The sequence below is a fragment of the Saccopteryx leptura genome, chromosome 12 (assembly GCF_036850995.1).
Source record: "Saccopteryx leptura isolate mSacLep1 chromosome 12, mSacLep1_pri_phased_curated, whole genome shotgun sequence".
Lineage (NCBI taxonomy): Eukaryota > Metazoa > Chordata > Mammalia > Chiroptera > Emballonuridae > Saccopteryx > Saccopteryx leptura.
In genome coordinates this window covers 13,793,487-13,814,644 of record NC_089514.1, presented here as the reverse complement: position 1 = coordinate 13,814,644, position 21,158 = coordinate 13,793,487, and the positions used below count along the sequence as shown (strand labels likewise).

At 57.3% G+C, this 21,158-nt stretch overlaps 2 protein-coding genes across 3 annotated transcripts; both read right to left on the bottom strand.

Moving 5' to 3' along the window:
• Nucleotides 1-1,954: 1,954 nt before the first annotated feature.
• Nucleotides 1,955-5,133, bottom strand: HOXA9 (homeobox A9). The gene is made up of 2 exons (XM_066354224.1): nt 4,327-5,133; nt 1,955-3,278 (listed from the first exon to the last, which is right to left on the bottom strand). Exons 1-2 carry the CDS (start codon nt 4,904-4,906, stop codon nt 3,040-3,042), a joined length of 819 nt encoding a protein of 272 aa, XP_066210321.1. The 5' UTR covers nt 4,907-5,133; the 3' UTR covers nt 1,955-3,039.
• A 6,149-nt stretch (nt 5,134-11,282) lies between these two features.
• Nucleotides 11,283-19,624, bottom strand: HOXA10 (homeobox A10). 2 transcript variants are annotated; one of them, XM_066354223.1, is made up of 2 exons: nt 12,797-13,742; nt 11,283-11,634 (listed from the first exon to the last, which is right to left on the bottom strand). In XM_066354223.1, the coding sequence occupies exons 1-2, from the start codon at nt 13,740-13,742 to the stop codon at nt 11,360-11,362; spliced, it is 1,221 nt and encodes a 406-aa protein (XP_066210320.1). In that variant the 3' UTR covers nt 11,283-11,359. The 2 variants fall into 2 exon arrangements, 1 of the variants encoding a protein (XP_066210320.1); XR_010747530.1 differs by lacking the exon at nt 12,797-13,742 and adding an exon at nt 19,098-19,624 and having other exon boundaries at nt 11,498-11,634.
• Nucleotides 19,625-21,158: the final 1,534 nt, after the last annotated feature.

The following is a 21,158-nucleotide window of genomic DNA, read 5'->3' as shown; positions in this document are numbered from 1 at the left end:
ACCTACACTAGACAGTCACCGAGAATGCCTTCATGCCCAATTTGCAGCCGCCTAATTTTACTGTCACACATTCAAGGCGGCCGAGTCCCGGGGTTCTGCTCACCCGCGGGTGCTGGCTCCTCGGGCCGGTGCCGGGGCGCAGCCTCTGGGGGTCTCCCGGGCCCCAGGACCTTTGACCACGGACGCACCCTCTGCGCACCCTCTGGGGGGGGGTCCCCAGGTCCGGGAGCTGTAGGCCTTGGTTCCCGTGGCTGTCCGCCGGTCAACCCGGGTCTCCGAGCGAGCGTCGCGCTGTCCCAGGCTGGTCCGAGGATGGGGATGGTGACCCTAGATTCGTCCCCACGCCTGTAGCTGCAGTCGGGCAGCGCTAGGCCTCGCAGTGGAGGGACATGGGAGGGTGCCCGTCGGGAGAGCCCCCGGCACTTGCTTTGTCCCCAGTGAGGCGTCCATCCTGGCGTGAACAGCACGGAAAATATGCCACCGCTGTTCACTCAAATCTAAGATTTCCCTTCCAGAAAGGCTTGCGTCAAGTCGACATCTTAGAAACTTCGCAGGGTGGCGGCTGCGGGAGATGGCGGCGCGGATGCTTCTTGCGTGGAGCCACACTGCCATCTGCTGGCCGAGTCCCGGTACTGCACGCAGAGCCGCCGGGCCTGAACTTCGTCCGCCGCCGCCGCGAACCCGGCGCCCCACTCCCACAGGCCTGCGAAGGCCGGGTCCCCGGGGGGTCTGCATGGAGCCCGGAATCGACGCTGCCGAGAGGGCAGTGCCCATAAAAGAGAGCTGTTTCCGCAGCCGCTTTATCGGCGGCAGACAGAGCCAACAAATGAAAGGGCTTTGGTGGAAAATCTTAATTGGGGCTGGACAGTTGTAAACTCATTAAGGGCCGAATTCCAGACAGTTCGCAGACCCGGCCTTTATGGCACACCCCAGCGCCCATTCTTTGAAGTTCCTTCTGTCTGCGACAACAGAGGGCGTCCCAACCTGGCGGCAGGGTGGGGGTGGGGGTGGGAGGGGACGCCCCAACCCCCCCCCCCGCGCCCCAGTCCCCCTTCTGTGTGTCCGAATAAGATACCTTTGCAGAAGTCGGGGGGGGGGCGGTGGCTGGGCAAGAAAAGAAAAGGGGGCGACAAGGCTGAACCCTCCGGCCACATCTAGAAGGCGCTCGGCCTCCGAGGTTGTAGCCGGTCCCTCGCAGCCCTTTACACCCCATAAACGGTAACAGCCCTCATTTTCTTTTATGGCGTTTCGGGCTTGTCCGTTGCCTGGGCCCTGCTTCTGCCAGGACTTGCGCTCGGGGAGGGGCGCGCGGAGCAGGGCCCAGAACCCCCCGATTCGGCCTGACGAGGTGGGGGCGCCGGGGCGCAGGCATCTGGTCCCCTGAGAGCCCCCAGGGGTCTGTTCCTGCCGCCGCGTTGGGGCGATCTGCCCCCCGGGGGAGCCTCGGAGAGTCCTGGGAGACAGGCCCTCAGCTCACGGTCCCTGCGTGCCCTCCCCCCTCCCACCGCCAGGGCAGGCCCTGTAGTCTCCCTGGACATGAGTTTGAGCAATTTCTTGGGGGCGCCAAGAAGAAAGAGTAGCCTTTCACTGCTACCAGCCAGCCATACTCAGGACACCAGCCCAGCTCCTCAGAGGCCTCCGGGCCGTCTGGCAAAAGGACACGAAGCGGGGACCCCGGCCTCGCCGCCCCGTGTTCCCCAGCCTCCCTCTGCTAGTCCGCTGCTGGTGCCGCCAGGCAGCCGGCCCTGCGGCCTGCCCGAGGCCGCCTGCGGTGGTTCCCGCTCCCGCTGCCCCGCAGAGCAAAACCGAGGCTCAGTCCTCTTCCATCCCAACCCAGCGTCACCCAGAGACCACCGCGGCTTCCCTACCCCGGGAGAAGAACGTGCAAAAAGTTGACCCGCAAAAAAAGGAAAGAAGAAAAAGAAAAGAATTAATATATTTTATTTGGCAAAAAGTTAAATATCTCAACACAACAATTTGGTCAGTAGGCCTTGAGGTAACTATTGCAAAATATACAGTGTATGTTCAGCCCAGTGGAAACCCCAGATTCATCAAGAATACAAATCTACAGTAGCTCAACGGCAGTTTCATAGTGTATAATTTATTATCAATAAAATTAGCTCCATTACAATATCATTTTACCCCAGTTAAAATTAAACGTAAACCATAGGTAGTAACCTCTGCACATACGTATAGCTCCGAATTTCCTCCGTTTGGTGCAAAAACAAGATGTAAGTTGATCTGATTGCTTTTCTTTCATATGTGGATTATATATACAATGGACAAGACAGGTCTATAGAGCAGATAGAGATTAAAATGCCTGAATTTCAAAAGTAGAGAAAACCATGAATCTATGCATCCCGGAGAAGCCTTTAAAAATTTTTTTATTTCACTGGGAAATCCTTACAACTCATTTACAATCAAAGGTTAACAGCCTAGTTATACAGAAGACATATTCCACTACAGAGCTATACTCTATGCAACTGTTTCCCCCCATAAACAACCTGAGTTCAAATTGAATTCTAGCTTTCACAATCACAACGGGTTCGTCCCCCAGCACAGAAGTTTGAGTCACAAAACATAATTACCACAATAAAACACAGTGTTCAAGTATCCGGGCAGATTTCTCTGCACACAAAGAGAAAATTAAATTAACTACACAGACTAAAAACTATACAGCCCACAGTCAACAATTGTGCATTATAAAAAGGTAGTTTTTTTTTTTTTTTGTCGTTTGTTTTAAGTCAGGAACAGGTAGATTTTATGAAATATATACAAGCTAGCGTACACAGCCGTCAGCGCTCATGCCCCCTTCTTCTTTCAATAGAAAATGGAAAACTTACAATTCCTCCTCCGTGAAAGCGGCAGGCCGAGGAGCCAGCCCGAGAAGGCTTGGCCAGGGGCTTGAGGCCTGCGGTTTAGCCCGCCTTGTGCGGGTGCCCTGGGGGTGCGACAAGGGCACAGTCAGTCCTTTCTCTCTCCCAGTCCTTTCTCTAGCTCCGTCTGTTTTCTAAACGAACTCAAGTGGCATCATTCGCATCATTCGTCTTTCGCTCGGTCCTTGTTGATCTTCTTCATTTTCATCCTGCGGTTCTGGAACCAGATCTTGACCTGCCTCTCCGTGAGGTTGAGCAGCCGGGCCACCTCGTACCTGCGGTCCCTGGTGAGGTACATGTTGAACAGAAACTCCTTCTCCAGCTCCAGCGTCTGGTGCTTGGTGTAGGGGCAGCGCTTCTTCCGCGTGGAACGCGCGTGGAGCCAGTTGGCAGCCGGGTTGCCTGAGGGGGGGGGGAGAGAAAGGGGATTTAGAAGGAGCAGCACCGCCCCCCCTCCGCTGGGAGCCGGGGGACCACCTGGGGTCTTCGGCCGAAGCGCAGGACGCCGCGGAATTGCTCGGGGAAGGCGGCAAAGCCTCGGACACAATGGGCCCCTGGCAGACAGACGCGGGGATGGTCACTGACAATCGCCTGCAGTCAAATCTCAGCTCCCCTCCCCTACGAGGCCCTGCTTTCTCCTCCTCTGCACTCCTGTCCTTCCCTCTCCCCTCCCACTCTCCACACAGCGCGTGACGAGTGAAACTGGAAAACAGATCTCCTTCTCGCCAGGCAGGGGGAAGCCACGGCGTCCTGTGTTCGGGTAGCAAGATGAATATTCTCTTCCCCCTCGCAATAATTCTGTGTGCCTTCCCGTCCCCAGCTCTCCGTCTATCCTCCCCTACTCTTTATTTGACCTCCCTGGAAGGCCTTGGGAGCGGGGCTGGCCCACACGGCGCCCCGAGGCGCTCCAAAGCTGTTGATCACTTCTCTAGTGTATTAGAATAATCTGGCATGAGGACCCTCGTGGTGGGGTCGCTTGCAGCCTCATCTTGGGCAGGATTTACGCCGCCACTGGCTGAGAGCGAGAAAGGAAGGGCGCCTTCTCCAGCCTCCCGGCTGCATTTGCTGCCGCAGCTCCTGGACAATCTGGTCGCACAAAAGACTCTCTGAGACGCTGCTTTCGAAGAACGGCCCAAAGTATCTCTGTCCTGGTCCCGGGCAGCCAGGGAGAGGGGTGGCTGGTCTTGGCTCTGCCCGCAGCGCCCGCCCCGCCCCCTCTCTCGGTAGCAGCCGCCTACCCCCCCCCCCCAGCCCAGCGGCCACTTGTCACAGCTCTGTGGACTTGGGGCCCCATCCTGGGCGTCCCACACAGCAACTTCTGGCTTCGGGCTCCTGCTTAGGACGTTCCCAGCGCAGGGTGAAGGCAGGCTTGAGAGAAAGCTGTCAGGCCGCAGATCCAGGTGGCCGGCGTGGAGGCAGCGGCTGGTTTGGATGGGGGGGAGACACTTACTGGGATCGATGGGGGGCTTGTCTCCGCTGCTCTCATTCTCAGCATTGTTTTCGGAGAAGGCGCCTTCGCTGGGCTGTTTTTCTCTATCAACTGGAGGAGAACCACAAGCATAGTCAGTCAGGGACAAAGTGTGAGTGTCAAGCGTGGGACAGTCACCCCTTCTGGCCGACAGCGGTTCAGGTTTAATGCCGTAAGGCCGGCTGGAGGGCAAGCCCGCGAAGGAGAGCGCGCCGGGCGTGGGCTCCAGCCAGGAGCGCATGTACCTGCCGTCCGGCGCCGCGGCCGCCACGGGCGCCTGGGGGTGCACATAGGGGTGGTGGTGAGGGTGGTGGTACACGGCCGCCGGCACGGCGCTGGCGCCCGCCGCGTGCACCGGGCTCCACGAGGCGCCGAACACCGCCGCCTTGGACTGGAAGCTGCACGGGCTGAAGTCGGGGTGCTCGGCCAGTGCCGCCGCCTGCCGGGCCGGTGGGCCCAGGGCCCCCGGAGCGTAGCGGCCCAGGCTCAGCTCGTCCGCAGCGTCGGCGCCCAGCAGGAACGAGTCCACATAGTAGTTGCCCAGGGCGCCCGTGGTGGCCATTGCTGTACCCCGCGCCCTGCCGGCCGGCCCGACCCGCGGAAATTATGAAACTGCAGATTTCATGTAACAACTTGGTGGCACCAGGGGGGGAAGTACAGTCACCTAATAAGTTGCCGGCGCCCGCGCCCCCATTGGCCGCGCGCGTCACGTGGCCGCCCAGCAGAACAATAACGCGTAAATCACTCCGCACGCTATTAATGGCCCGGTGTTTTGCAGTCATAATTTTTATAGCAAAAGCCATATGTTTTTATGCAAAGGGGATCGCAGTGCTCAACGATGGGGTTTGTTTTAATTGTGGCCAACGAAGATTAAAAGATCAAATCTGGCCTTGCCTCTGGACTCCCTCCCCTCCCACCACCACCACCAGACACACACTTCTTAAGCGGACTATTTTATATCACAATTAATCACGCCATCAGCAAGGCGCGGGGACCGCGTGCGAGTGTGGCCAGCGGAGCCCCTCACATAAAATTAGACAATAATTGAAGCCATAAAAAAGCAGCCAAATCGCATTCTCGCTCTACTGTATTTAAATCTATATTTATATTTCATAAGGAGTTATTGTTTCAGAAGCCACACAGGCTGGTGGGAAGTTGGGAACGACCAACTGATTCGTTTACCTCGCCGTGGCTCCCAGCTGTAAAAATTTACGAGGACTTGGAAAGGTTAAATTAGACTGTTGTGTTTGGTTGGCGGGCTCCCTGTAAATAATCCCCACGGTCTCCGGAGATACGAGTTTACCACAGGCTGGCCGCGAAAAGTCAAATTCAACGCAGTAGCTGTCCCAAAACGAGACACCACCGCCCCTGCCCCAGCGCTCCGGGCAGGGACGGGCCTCCCAGAGGACACAGCCTCTTGAGGGTCCCTACAATCTGCTCAACCCGACCGCAGGGTTCCCAGGAAGCTCCCAAATTCACCGCTGTGCCTCCAGCGAGCACCCCACTTGGGAACGGCCAGCCAGCCCTGAGCGAAGGGTGTAGGGGGCCTGGTTGTGTTGCGCGTTCGGCCCCAACCGCTCACACGCGCGCCCGGCGCGCCCTGCTCGGCGTCAGCGGGAATCCCGATGCACCCACCCCTTTCCCAGTGAAGCAGCAGACACCCGAGCCCTGTGTCCCCACCTCCGAGGGCCTAATGCTGAGTTCTGGTGCCCTGTCGCGCTCCCCAAGCCCGAGCGACAGAAAGAAAGGAGAAAAAAACAAAACACAACACGGGGCAGCATCAATAAAGGGCGAACTCGGCCTGAGAGCCCCACAGTGGCGCGCCTGGCCGCCAGGCCCAGGATGAACCCTTCAGCTCTCCTCCTTCCTTCCTGCCTGCCTGCCTTCCTTCCTCCTGGCCTCTGCCCCTGGCGGACCCCACTCGGTTACCCACGCGGCCGGGCGGCCCCGCGGAGCTACAAGGCCCAAAACTTGAGCCGGCCGCAGCTCAAGTCCAGAGCCCAAAATTAAACCGGGGAGGAGCACGGAGCATTAACTTGAATCCCATCCCTCAGTTTGGCCAAACTGAGGAGGGGGTTTCTCACCCCTAGCCTTTCAGGGGTAAATTAAAAGGCCTTGGCCTCTCTGTTAATTGGAAGGAAAAACCCACCCCAAATACGAACGGAAAACTACGACTCCTAAAAGCGGGGTAATTAAATTCACGTGTGAACACGGTGCCGGCCAGAGTGTGTTTCTCATTAGCCCACTTCCCTGGCGGTGAGGGCGGGCGGTCTCGGGCGCTCCGTCTCCTTCTTTTTCTTTTTTTTGTCTTCATCCTCTCCAACAATCCCAGTAACCCCCCAAACTCTGAGAATTCCTATGCCGCACGGGGACCCTCAAATGCCAGGCTCTTCCCGCGGCCTGAGAAGCCGCTGAGACCAGCCTGGCGCCCCTCTCTGGGTCCGCGCCGGAAGAGGGAAGTGGCGGACACAATGCACTCCTGCGTGGCTGGCCCTAGTCCCCTCGGTCCCCTCCCCCCTCTAATATTTTTCCTTTCCTTGTAAATTCCCTCGCGTTTTCCCCACCCCGCCAGCAGCCCAAGATATCCCAAATATTGGGCAGTTCGCGGGGCCTCTGAGATTTTCATGAAGAAAAATTAATCCAGGAGAAAACCTTTGCTCCAAATTGGAATTGTTTGCAAACGGGCTGAACACGCTTGGCTGCTTTTTCCACCTTTTTTTGTACCCAGAGAAGATACGAATTATAGTATTTTCAAAAAAACAAAGGGACTTCTTTAAATAGCCTTAGCCCACAAAATAGGGCAGATACTAAATAATTAGCAAGGATTAAGTATGGAAGTATTGATAGTCCGGTGCCTAGAAAACAGATCACAAAACCAAAATTATCCCTCTCCAGCCCAGAGGTTTGGGGAGACACAAGTCAGGCTTTTGTGTCTGCTTTTCCTTTAGAAAGAAAAGGGGTTGGGTGTGCATAAAGAAATAATAAAGGGGTATTACTACACTGCCTCTTTTTGCCTAAGGTTTCTAGAACCTTGACCTCCAAAACAAATTCATTATCTAGGTCCTGAAAATGGCAGAGATGAGCTGAGGGTAACATGGTGTGCGCCTTTCGGATAACAGGACCGGCTAGCAGTGGAAACGGTCCCACAGCCCAAAGCCAAGCTGGGCAGGTCAGCGCTGCCGGTGGAAACAGTGAAGGCTCTGCTTCCGCGTGCTCTGGGGGCTAGGGAGGGGTGGGAGTTGTTTCCAGTTTCCAGTAATAGCAAGAAGGGTCCGGTAGGCTTCCAGGGGCGACTACAACTTGGAACAAGGACTCAAGTTTGTATTCCAATGGTTCTGGAATTTAGAATTCTTCCCTCCTATTATTTGCAACACTGGCGCTCAAAGGGTCCCCCTCTCCAGCAGTCGTCCACACAAAGATGCCATCTCTATCATACTCTGAACCTGATAGAAGCTGCCGGCAAGCAGGCAGCCAATCTTGTGGGGCTTCCTTTATCGCGGTTAAAGGCGGATCTGAGACCCACAAGGCCTGGAAAGCCTAGGAGGAATCCGGGAGAGTCCCCTTCGTGGCCGGGCTCGGCGCTGAGCTGCAGCCCAGGTCCCAGTCTCGGGCCCCCGGGGAGGCCAGTGAAGGCCTCCTTGCCCTCTCGGTGGGCACACAAACCCGCCACGAATGCACCGTGAATCGGATCTCCTAGGCTGCTGTGGCTGACTGGTGGCGCAGGAAAGCAAGGCCGCCGCCATCCGGTCGTGATCGTAACCGAGGCCTTGTCTGCGCCGCTGCACGCCAGGCCCAGATCCACAGCCCTCGCCAGACGCCCCACGCGAGCCCTTCCTCGGCAGACTACGACCTCGACTTGAACGCGCAGAGAAAAATAAGACAACTCCTGCCCGGATCTCCCCGGGCGAGCCAGCCCTGGGGCCCTCCGGGAGGAAAGGCTGGGAGGAGAGGCGGTGGGGAGGGAAAACAAACACAAAACAAAACAAAAGGAGACAGAGAGACTGTCGGGAAAACAAAAATAAAGGGAAGGAAATAAAGAAGGAAGAAGGAAGGAAAGAAAGTAGTAAAAAAAAAAAAAAAAAAGGAGAAATGGAAAGAAGGAAGGAAGAAAAGAGTCAAAGGCGACTCCCGGGAGCAGAAAGCAGCTTACGTACAAGGGAGAAGGGTCAGTGACAAGGCCAGGGTTCCACCCCGTCTGCCCTGCCTGTTCCATTAGCTTGAGTGTCCCTGGCACAGGGTCCTTCCTCGTCTCCTGCCCTTGGATGGGGTTGATGCTGTCCTTACCTTTGCAAGAGGATGGCGGGTCCCTGGCCAAGCACAGGCCAGGCGCAGGGGAGGCCCGGGGGCAAGTGTGCGCCCCTGACCTTGAATGGCCCGGGGCCCAGAATTCCCACCACGCCCCCGGCATGGGCTGCGGCGCAGCTCTCCCGACCATACCTGCTCAGGGCCAGGTGGGGACGGGCCGAGCCCGGCAGCCTGGCAGAGCGCTGAGAGGGAGGCACGGCTGAGGCTGCTGCGCAGGAAACGCCGAGGTCGCCCCGCAGGCCTGGCACCACCGGGGCCCGGACGCCCCACCCGGCCCGGCCCCCGCGCGCGCAGGTACCTGGAGACGATTTCAACTGAAGTAATGAAGGCAGTGTCGTGCTGTCGAGAGAAAGGTGGATCCCAACAACAGGAAACTACCTAGATCACCGACCAGTCTGTGCTGCCCGCGCGGGGCTGCCTCGCCCGCCGCCGCCGCCGCCGCCGAGGGGGAGCCCTGCGCCCGGCCCGGCCCGGCCCTCTCCAGCCTGCGCCCGCGGCCGCGGGGTGCCCCGGGCTGCGCTGCGGCGCGACGGAGAGAGCGGTCAGCGGCCCCTGGGAGGTAACCTGGGAGAGGGAGAGAAGGTGAAGGAGAGAGGAAAATAGGAAGGAGAAAGCGAGAGGAGAGAAGGAGCAGCGCGCATGCCGGTTTCCCCGATCGGATCGTGCAGCTCAGCGAGCGGGCGCCGGGCGGCGACAGCCCCGGGCGACTCGGCAGCGCCGGGGACAGCCCCGAGCGCGCTGTGGGTCTGGCCGCGGCCTCCCGCGCTCGCTCCCCGCCGCTCCTCTCCCCTCGCTCCCGCCCTGCCAGGCAGCCACCGGGGCGCGCGCTCCCGCGCCCCCTCCCCCTGCCGGCGCCCCCCCCCCACCTCCCGCGAGCAGGAAACGCGTGGCCCCGCGGAGGGCGACCAGGTGGGGGAGGCTGGGTGGGGGAGGGGACCAGCAGACCGGCCGCGGTCTACCTAACCGCTGCCGCCGACTCCGGCGAGGCGCTGTGGGCCCAGCCCGCTCCCTGGATCCCTAGACTGGGGGTCATCCCGGACCAGGAGACCCACAAAATAACCAGCCTCTGCGAGCCTCCCTGGGGCTCCCGAAAGAAATCCTGTTTGGCTTCCTCTGTCCATGAAGCTCCTCTCTCAACTGAAACCACCGGTCCAAGACAGCCACAATCCAGATATACTAGCAAGTCATAAAACTGAACAAAAGCCGACAAACCTTACGGCACCAGGGCTATAGGGCCCAGACAAATTACGACTGTCTAGGTAATATTTAAATAGATGCCTAAAGTAATTGCAGGGGGCGCGGGCTAGTCCTCCTGTTGTAAAAGTGGTGGACGGCATAAAGTGGAAGGTGAAGATAAGAAGTCAAAAAAGAGGTAAAATTAAAAAAAGCTTCATTCCACAGCTTTTATTCTTCTATAAGAACATAAACATCGTCTTTTTTTTTCCACGCACAGCAGCATTACAATATTAATTTATTCTGATTTAAGATTAGAAGTAAATAGAGCTAGAACTAACATTTATAATAACGATAGAATGCATTTGCATAAAACAAGATTGGCAATTTTTCATAATAATAGACATTTATACAGATTTGCATTTATAGTTTTTTTTTTCTTTTTCTGCACCTACAGGTTTGACCCTTTTATGCATGTAACTTCACAGTATAAAGGAAACCAAACAACGTCTCCCTTCTCTAGTCTATTCCGCTTGCCCCAGTCCTCCTCGGCTTCCATGAATTTTGGGAAGAAAAAAAAAAAAAAGAAGAAAAGAAAAAGTGAGAGAGAGAAAAAAAAATAAACACCTTCGCAAGACAGGGAGAATTGTGGTGTGCTTGTCGTGTGTTACCAGTGGTAACAATTATTTTATGACAAAAATCCACTAAATCCACATGTATAAACAAAACTACACTAGATTATTTATCTACAGCCAGAGGATACGGAAATTTAGAGGGAAGGGGAAATAATTTAGTTCTACAATGCAAGATCTTAACACAAACTGGAAGAGGCGTTTCCTTGTCCAAGTCATTTTTTTTTTTTTTTTTAAGCTGAGCTATCTTACAGAGGAAGGAAAAATTCATCTTTCTGACCCTCGATTTTCCAGTCAGTCAAAGTCAAGCCCTTTTGCCAAACTGTATGCCCATGCCCATAAGTTCTTCTCTTTGCCAAGGAAGAAAGGAAGAGAGAAAAGAAACCTAGGGGCTGTATCCCCTGATTAAACACAGCCCAACGCTCCAGGCCGGCGAGCCCGGTGGAGACTCCCTGCACCATTGACCTCAGGCCAGACACCTCAGCGCCTACAATGGGACCTGGGCCTTCCGGCTGCCATTCCCCAGGGCCCTCGCAGGAAACCAGCTCCGCCGGGAGGACAGGGGCCATTTTGAGCAGTGGAATACCGAGACAGCAAACCATCCCTGTTCCCCTCTTGACACTTAGGACAATATTGATCTATCTAGAATTTTAGAGCGATATGGCTTTTTCCCCCAGAAGAACAACAAATAAACCAGCACCTAGCAAACAAAGAAACAAAAAGTCAGAACAAACCAGCCCTGCACAGACGTCACGGCCAGCGAGATGGCGAGTGTGGGAGGGAGGAATGGGGTTCCCACACAGGTGCGAGTTCCTGGGCAGAGGCCGGAGACAGAGGGAGGAGAACGGCTCTCTGGAAGCGGAAAAAACAACAACAACAACCAAACAGCGTTGCCTGGAGCTTCATCAGGAAAAATTAAAGTTGGCTGTGAGCTCCCGAATCCGGTTTTCTCGGTTCATTTTCTTCAATTTCATCCTGCGGTTCTGAAACCAGATTTTGACTTGTCTGTCCGTGAGGTGGACGCTGCGGCTGATCTCTAGGCGCCGCTCTCGAGTAAGGTACATGTTGAACAGAAACTCCTTCTCCAGCTCCAGCGTCTGGTGCTTGGTGTAGGGGCAGCGCTTTTTCCGGCCGCTCTTTGCAGTAAGCCAGTTGGCTGCGTTTTCGCCTTTGGTATTGCCTGGCATGTGAGGGGGAAAAGTGGGTTAGGTTAAATCGAGGCTCTGTGGGCTGACTACAGGGGTGAATCTGGGCTGCGTCTGCCCAAGGGGATGCCCTAAGTCACACACAGAGAGCTCTGCCCTCCTCCCCTTAGCTTGCTCGCCCAGGAAGAGCAGTTCCTTCCAAAGGCATATGCAGAATCCAGTGGGTCTCCAGACTACACCTATCGTCCCAATTTACATTTTCTTCCACTTTTCCCCCCAAACACCTGTTTTGAGCACAAAGCTGCCAGCCAGGTGCTTGCAGAATGAATGACCTGGGAGGGCAGGCCTGTATATCTTGAACTTAACGCATTATTTTGTCCTAAAGCAGACAAGCACTTCCTGCGAGCCCCCAGGCTGGGGGCTGGGGTGCTTACTTGGGAGGGGGGCGGGCAGCAGGGCTCTGTCTCACTGCAGCCCCCTGGTTGCTCAAGGTCGGGTGAGGAGGGAAGGACATTGCTGGGACATAGGCAAGGCACCAAAAAAAACCAACTGATTCGGGGTCAAGGGCCTGGCGCCCTCACGTCTCTTCAGGAGCCAGGGACGTGCAGTCCGGGCGATCCTGAGTTCCAGGGGGAGCAAAAAGGTCTCTCTCCGACTCCCCGCTCAGAGCCCCGGCGTCCGGGCGGATTTGCCTTTTCTTTAACCCGCAACGAGGATTCCCGCCCCTCCAGCAACTTTGAAAAAAAGCGTGGGGGATCGTAAACTCGAACTTCGCCGGTTAATGGGCTTATTTATTGGTGCTGGCGGCTGCTTATTTTGGATGCCTTACAAACATCCGCGCTATCTGCGGGCGAGCCCTCGCCTCCCTCCCCCTCCCCCAGGGCGGGTCGCGCCGCGCAGATGCGCCCGGCCGGCGGCGGAGGTGCTGCGGCCGCGGAGAGGAGGGCGCGAGCGGGGGCTGCTCGCCGGCGCCCGGGCCCCGTCGGGGGGAGCGGAGGCCCGCGCGGAGGCGTCTCGGTGTGGGGCGCTGGCTGGACGTGGGTTTTTACGGCGTCCCCACGCCCGAATATTCAAAAGCAGGTTCACAAGGTCAGCGCGCCTGCGGCTCCGGCCAACGCGGCCGCCGCTGCGCGCACTCCCGGCTCCGCTGCTTCCCTGTCGGAGCCGCCCGCCTGCGGCCCCGCGCGCCCCGCTTACCCCGGGAGTCCTTCTCCGGCGAGGCTTTGCTGCTCTCGGAGGGGGCCGGGGACAGCTCCTCGGCGGCCGAGGACGACGCGTGCGCCTCCTCGTCGCCCTGCGAGCCCCCGCCGCCGCCGCCGCAGGGCAGCGTCGGGGGCGGCGGCGAGTCGAGGGCGCGCTCCTTGCGGGCCGCGTCCGCCGAGCCGGAGGCGAGCACGGGCGGCGGCTCGAAGCCGCGCCCGGGGGGCTGGGCGGGGAAGGGCCCGGCGCCGAGGTGCTGCGCGCCGGCGCCGCCGTAGCCCTTGGCCGCGCCGTAGGCCTGGGACAGGCGGAAGTAGCCGGGCACGGGCACCCCGCCCGAGGCGCCCAGGGCGCAGCCGTCGGGCGGCGCGCCCCGCGGGAAGGGGCTCAGCTCGGCGGCGGCCGAGCCTTTGGGGCATTTGTCCGCCGAGTCGTAGAGGCAGTAGGAGCTCTCCTCTTTGATGTTCTGCGCGAAGGAGCACGCGGTGGCCGGCGGCGGGGGCTGGGGCGCGGGCGGCGGCGGCTGGGGCTGCGGCGGCGGCGGCGGCGGCGGCCCCTCGGGCGGCTCCATCCGGCACGACCGGGGCGCCTCCAGCCACAGGTCTAGGGGCGCGGGCGCGTAGCCGTGCGCCCCGGGCCCCAGGGCCCCGCCGCCGCCGCCGCCGCCCGGCGACGCCGCCTCATTGCGCTTGCCTCCCAGGGCCGGGAAGAGCCCGCAGCTCTGCAGCCCGTACGGCAGGTCGGCGGCCGGCGGCAGGTAGACCCCGCCGGGGGCGAAGTAGCCGCCGCCGCCAGCGCCCCCTGCGCCGCCGCCGCCGGCCTCGACTCTGCCGGAGCTGATGAGCGAGTCAACCAAAAAGGAGTTCGCGGCGGGGCCCTCGGAGCATGACATTGTTGTGGGATAATTTGGCGAAGGGAGCAGATAGCCCTTTCTGGCTGACATTTCTTGTGCAAAACATGCTGAATACGATTAGCAATCCCCCCGCACCGCGGCGGCGCCCGCAGCCAATCCCGAGCCAGGGCTCCCGCGCGACCACTCCCAGTTTGGTTTCGTAGGCGTGGGGCCGCTCTCGGAGCGCGCCCTCCGAGCCCCGCGATTGATATAAATAAGTAATCTGTATTGATGGGCCGCGAGCCTCCCACCCGATACCTCAGCCCAGAGGCCAGGAGCTGTGGGGGCTGCCCCGACGGGGCTGGGGGGGCGGGGACCCGGCCCTCGGGCTCGCCCACTCCAGGACTGGACGTGAACCCTCTCTCGGGGTATGGTCGCAGGGCCCTTGGGCCCCGCGCTGTTAACAAGTGGGGTGTTTATGGTGTACACCCTGGTCCGCCTTGGGTGCCCCTCTGCCTCACCCCAGAACCTGCCACCAGCCCTCTGCACACTCGACACCCGAAGGGGTCCCCTCAGGGCCTCAAGCTCGCCCCATTCAGCTCTGAAGCTGTCTTCCAAGAGTGGCAGACCTGGTCCCTGAGGCCACCAGGACCCCCAGAGTGCCCCAAATCCAGGGCAGACTGGAAACTAATTGCCACTTCTTTTTTTCGCATCTTACAGAATTTCCCCCGGAAGGCAATGAATGCCCTGGCCTCTCAGCGCCCTGGCCTCTCCTTTGCCAGTCTGTTGATCAACTTAGGATCTTTGCCTCTGGTGTGCCCCTGGGGCTCGCCTATCGGTGGACGTTGCTAGCCTGGCATGAGTGGGGGTTGTGAAGTATATGGCAAAATAAAAGACTCCGCGGCCCTAGCCTGAGGTCAGGGCCAGGGCCAGGCACCTCGCAGCCCCAGGACCCTGGCAGGCTCCAAGCTCCAAGCCCTTTCAGGGAAGTGAAAGAAACACTGGCCTTCAGGGTCCTTGGCTTGCCCTGAGGTGAAGATCTAGAAGGGAAACTTGGAGGAGGGGTGACCACCGGACGCGTCTGACCCCGTATTCTGGAGTTCTCCCTTTAGCCTTGGCATCTGCACGCTCCTGGAGGCTATGACAAGAACCAGTGTCACCACACTCCTGCCTCTCTGTCCCCTCCCCTCTCCCCCCTCCCCTCCAAACCCGCGGCTGGGGCAGCCTTCACTCCCGCGGTGTGCACAGTTTAACGAGGCCCGCGGTGAGGAAATCCGTTCCCTGCAAGGCCGGGCTGGGCTCCTGGCCCAGTTCTAGGAGCCCTCAGAGGCCGGGCCCTTGCTCAGCAGAACCCAGCGCCTCCTTCTGCCTGGGCCGCAGGGCGCTCTCTAAGTCCACTGGAAATGGCCGGCCCAGGGCCCTAGCCCCCAAGTGTGGGCCCCAGACGTGTCTCAGGAAATTCGACCTTTTCCGGCCGGATCCAGTCGAGCCCTGGAGGTCGCGGCCTTGCCCCTGGCCTGCGGGCTCCAGCTCTCCGGGATGCCCCAGGCCTGCCCGCCTGGCCAGCTCCAGCCCCTGTAGAGAGAGGCCTTGACCGGGGCTGCTGCGCGCCGGGACCGCAGGCAGCCGACCGCTCAGTTCTCTGCGCGGAGGGGAAAGACCCTGCGTCCCCGCTGACAGGCCGGGCGTTTGGCGACGTTCCTCCCTGAGTAAACCAAGTACGAGGAGGGAGCGGAGCCTGAGAGGACTCGGGGAGAGCGCACGGGAGAGCAGGCGACAGGGCCCGGCGCTGGCTGCTCAGCTGCAGACAGTAGCGGTCCAGGCTAGCCGCCGCTGCGGGGGCGCAGGGCCTGGGAGGCCCCCCAACTCCTGCGCTGCGCCCCGGCCACGTCCATCTCCACTACCCGACACGACTGACCCTGCGGACTGGGCATGGGGGTGGAGAGAAGGGAAGAGTGAAAGAAAGAGGAAGAAGGACAGAAGGAGAGAGAACAGAGGGAGAGAAAAGCGAGAGGGTGACAGGAGAACAGAGAGCCGAAAAGCCGGTTGTCCCCACTCTGCCAGGGTCTTGAGGCTGCAGCTTCCAAGCGGACCAATCAAGTCAGGGGTCTGTGCGCAAGATTAGAACTGCCCTTCCCTCTCCACGCGCCCTTCTGAACGAGGTCAAGGCAAAGTCCAGCTTGGCTTAGGCCATGAGGCAAACCAACCTGAACACAGGAAAGTTCCAGAGTCCCGCAGCCAGGACTCTCCCCCGGGTGGGCCTGACCCGGACTGCTCTGCTCAGCAGCGCTGCTGAGACATGGCGCAAAGCTGAGGGCCACCTGAGCAGGGGTTCACCCCTGGGCCCTGTTCAGACCGCCCGGGGAAGCTCCACCACAGGTGAAGTAGGTCACAAGAACAGGAGGGGACTTCTTAAGGAGAACTCGAGCCCCAGCAGGCCAGTAGGCCAGGACTTGGTGCCTCTCCAGACTAAATGCAACAAGCAACTCCCCAGACCACAGGCTGGGAAGGGCCAGTGGCCATAGACAGAATGCTGGAGATGGTAGAGGCTAAGAAAATAAAGTGAAAAGCTATGATCTAAACCTGTCTTTCTTAACCTCTTTGGAAATTAAGCCCCCTTTGCAAAATTTAAGGCCAAGTTCTGCCTCTTGGCCTGTGAAAAATGCAGGTCTGTGCAGTCCCACAATTTTCCCCATCCTTTTCAAGGAGTGCGCAGAGTCCTCGAAGCAGAGAAGGCCCTCCGGAAGGCTTGAGGCCTCTCCCGGAATCCAGCGCCCCTGTCAGTGTGCCTGGTAAGGCAAGGCGGTGCCCGGCTGTAGGCAGCTCAGGCCCCGTCTGATCGGGGCTGCAGGCTGGCCAGATGGGCTTCCAGGCTGGATGCGATCCAAAAGCGTGCACGGGCCAATCCGACTGAGAGAAGTCAGCTTGGTTGTGCATCTGCTATAAGGAGGCTCCTGGCCGCAGGCTCCCAGACCGTGGCATTGGCACTGGGGTCTCCACCGCCCTTTGGGGAGAGCTGGAAGTTGTTCTCCAGCGTCCCCCCACCACACACACACTCACACACACACACACACACACACACACACACACCCTTTGTGCTGTTTCTTGCTTTAAAAAAAAAAGTGTGTAAACCTGCACAGGGACCCCTCTTTGGCCCAGGACTGCTGCCTAGCTCCCCCACCTGCGTGTGCTAAGCCGAGAGCCGAAGGAGAGGCTGCAGGGACGCCTGGGAGGCGCACTAACCTGCTGCCGCCAGTGTGAACGAGAAGGTACCCACACAGCAGAAGCTCCAGTTAAACCCTCTCAGCGCGTCTCAGAACTCCCAGCACCGCCGGCCACCCCCGAGGCTCCACACTCCCCAGACTGCAAGGCAAGGTGTTGGCTTACTCCATAGAATATTCCATCTATCCAACGCCTCGGCCTTCCCGAGGCTTCCCCCTCCCCTCTTCAGAGATTAAGCAAAGCGATTCCATTGCAGCCAGGCCCGGCTTCTGGACCCACTGCCTCTCGCCCACTTTTTCGGAGCCTCCCTCCCTCTGGCCCTGCTTCCCGGCCGCTGAATTTCTCTCGCCTTCTCGATGCCTTTGACCTAAAACTCTCGGCGACTGCTGGCTTCAACCAGGCCTGTGCAGGGTTATGCGAATGCCACCAGGCCCATGTTTTTATTGAAGAGTAGATATCGCCTATTTCTACTTGGATAATAATACCCCTCTCCCATGGCTGCGGGCCGAAATAAACGCCAGGCGGGTGAAGTAAACCCTGTGGCTAGGATTACGATGCAGCTCAGCGAATAGCGGATTCCTCCTCCTGGGAAGGCCCTTGCGAACGATGGGAAACAAACTGTTATCACACACAAGAAAAAATCCTTTTTAAAATACTAGTTATTGGGATCAAGATAGGAGGTAAACAGCTAGTATCTAAAGGTCTCTCTCAATATTTTCCAGGCTCAGACCTGTGTGGAGCTGGGCCTCGGCCCGCAGAGGAGAAAGAAACGCTACTCCCACGTATCTGCTTTAACAAAAAACTCTGGGCTGCTCCGATTACGGAATTTACTGCGGTTAGACGTTCTTTTCCTGACCATCTTTAAGAATTGTGATATTTCCAGGGATATTTGATGTGTTTTTGCTTTAAATCAATCAGGTGCGATCAGTTACAAAACCCTCTTAAATTTTTTTTTCCCCCTAAACCCAATCACTGAACTGGTCCTTTTCTCCTGAAGGGGGAAGTATTGGGGCCTTTTCACACACATCCTAAAATGCAATATTCTTAGTTTTGTTCATAATAAACTGTCTCTGGCTTTGAAATTCCAGGTGGTTCTGGGATTTTAGAGACAACTCCGGCTGCAGAGCACCGTGTGGGCGCTCACGCCCTTGGCTGCCTTATGCTGGCAGGTTGGGAGCTTCTGTTCAACAAAGACTAGCAATGTTTTTAATTTTATAATTTTATTTAGAAAAGACTAGTGACTTTGATGGGCAAAACTTACACATCTGTATATACACACACGTACAGACATAGGCAGCACCTACTTCCTCGAAGGTCCCCCCACTCACCAATGCACTATTTGTAAACAGAAAACAAAAAAAGTTTTTTCTAGAAACGATTGAAAACCTATTAGAACAAAGACTTAAATATAGGAAAGAAGGACTGTTGAATCTTCCCTCCAAAATGTTAGTGAAATGATTATTTAAAGATTGTTTTATGAAAACCCTGATGGGGGGATTGGTCGACTAGAGTTTATCCTCAGTGTCAGCTTGAAAAAAAATACATAGGTATTCACCAGTACAATTTTTGCATATTTGCAAAATAGGCAAAGGATATTCTTTTTATATCTAAGAAATATGCTGAAAAACCTCAGCCAAGGTGATGGAAGTACATTCCAAATAAACAATAAAGACAGCCTGCAAACCTCGAGAATCAAATGCGACTTTTCTGACTTGGCCTTTTACAGAACAAAGGTTTCCTCCAGGCTGCTGGGCAGACCCAGAAACCGCACCTAGTGGGAAACCAGCAGCTCCTCAGCGTCTACCCCGGGGAAGAACTCCGTCCCGGCGACCACGGGCGCTGAGCACATCATTGTTTCCAGTAGAAACTTTGTTTTCCCCAGTCCCGCCATCTCCTTCCTCGCCACCCCCACCCCACCCCCACAACCCCCTATCGGACAGGACCCTTTCTCCTGAAGGCCCACCGGCTCTGGCTCATCTCATGCTGAATACTTTTACAAAGTCGGAAGAGTGCCTTGGGCCTTTAGCTGGTGGTGCAAGGAGGTAAAACCGTCCACTTTTGCTCGTAGGCCTCCCCTTTCCAACCCTAAGGAGCAATGGGGGGGGGGGGTAGGTGGGCTGACCACCTACAGCGTCCCCCAGGAGCACACAAACCCAGCCACTTTCCCCAGTCCTGCTCAGACGCCGGCCACCTCCCCACTCGTGCCCCAGCCAGTCTGAAATCGCTAAACTTGTGGCCTCTTACCTGGACGCATTTCCGAAATCACTGGCAAGGGACAAGCTGGCTCTTCTGCGCCGCGACGCCTGCGAGGCCTAGAGAAGGCGCGTTGCTTTAAATCACAACCCCAACCACTTCTTGCAGGTGAGCCCCCATTTTTTGACATGAAAAAGAGCAGGACAAGTGAAATAATGTAACGTGCTGCTCTTAGTATCAGAAGCGAACAAAGGCCAAGAATCGCGCAGGGGTTCCCGGCTCCCCGGCGGCTTTGACATTGATCGGAAGTGCGCCACCTCGTGGCGGCGGCGCGCCTAGGCCGCCCCGAGCTCCGACCCAAGCCGGGAGAGGCGAGCAGGCTCACTCCAGGCAGAGACGGAGGGAGAGAATGTGCCCAGCGCGCTGCTAGAGAGATCTCACTTTTACATCTCAGAAATTGCTGCAAAACCCCAGCCGGGTTTATAGCCGCACATTCCAAATATGCAAATTGGCCAGTCCCGGACGGGTTTACGACCACATTGTCACAGCCATCCGAGGATGGGCTTTTATAGGGCTCAGAAATCAAACCCGCGCCCGCCCGCTTGCCGCCCGCCCGCGAGCAGTACTCCTGGCTGGCCTCTCTCTAGCAACTTGCAGGACTTTGGTTAATCTTTAACCATCCCAAAGGAAATCTTCCCTTAAACCTCAAGCTTCCCTGCCCCCCCCCCCCGCCCGCCCCTCAGGAGAGTCCTTGTTCACCTCTGTGTCTGTTCAACCTAGACATTCATCTCGAGGGGCTGTCCCATTCCCCTTTGAGCTCGATTTTTCCTGTCGCGCCAGTTAGACAAACACACAAACAAATAAACAAAGTAGGGTCTGGGCCTGGGGCCTGTCTCCAAATCTGATCCTCTCTGCGCCTCTGGCCCTGCCTGGGGTGGGGTGGGGGTGGGGGGTGGCAACAAAAGGCTCTGGCCTTTCTGCCCTGCCTCTCAAGGTTATGGGTGAGGTCCAAATTTAAGGCAGAAGTTCAACGGCAGGAAACAAAGGGGAAACTGGCACCTTTCTTTCCCCAAATGGAAGAAGCAGTGTCTGCTGCGAGCTGGGGAGGAAGCACCCTCAGGCACTCCTGAAAGCCTGCTCTGTCTGTGCATCCAGCCCCGGCTCCCTCTTGCTGAAGGGTTCCCCAGGGCACCCGAGAGTGGTTCCACTTCAGTCCTGTTAGTACTGAAGTGAGGGAGCCCAGCCTGGGCTCAGACCCCCTGGCCACCTCAAGTCCCAAGTTTCTTCCCAGGCTGGGTCAGTCAGAGGAGGAAACCCCGGCCCCAAGTCCTGAGATACCAATTCCCGGGACCCCACCTCCCCAAAGGACCTGGGCAGACCCTTGGTGTGCTAAGCCTAGCTTCTGGTGGAATTCAATCCTAAGTCACCTCTCCAACCCTCAGGGGCCTGGTAACTTGCCCCTTTCCTGGTCTGTATGTGGAGGGTGGTGGGGATAGACATTTGGCAGTAAAAGGTGAGCAAGGAGAGAAATGTCACACCAGGGCCCAATACTCAAGTTTCCACAGTCTTTATTTTCCTTGTACCCTATCACTTGTATACATGCTGCGACATCCGTGGTGGGTGAGAACAGAGGAAAGGCCAACACTCCTGTTACAAACAGAGCCACCAGACGCTTCTTAATACAGGGAGACAGAGGAGATTCAATGGGAGGGGATCTGGCTTTCTCAGCTGAAGTCCCCAGACAGTTTGGGGCAGAACTACCTCAGAGAAAACCCCCCAATGCTTTCAAAATATTGCAAGAAATTAAAAAGACCATTCCCAACACCCTGCCTGCTCCCTATAACTCCCTATAACACCCCACAAGAAGTCAGATAATGGCAAAAAAAAAAAAAAAATAATAATAAAAGTATTCAGCCAAAATAGGTTATGGTTCCTTTATTTACAAGTCTTTTGAACACCATCCCTGTATGAAGCATACATTCAAATATTCTTAGCAGTGAGTGAGTTTAACCGTGGAACACTGTAAACAGATAGAGCCTTTAAATATTTTCATCATCTTCCCCCCCACCCCCCACCCCCCACCCTACATTGCATCTTTTAAAATTCGCTTTG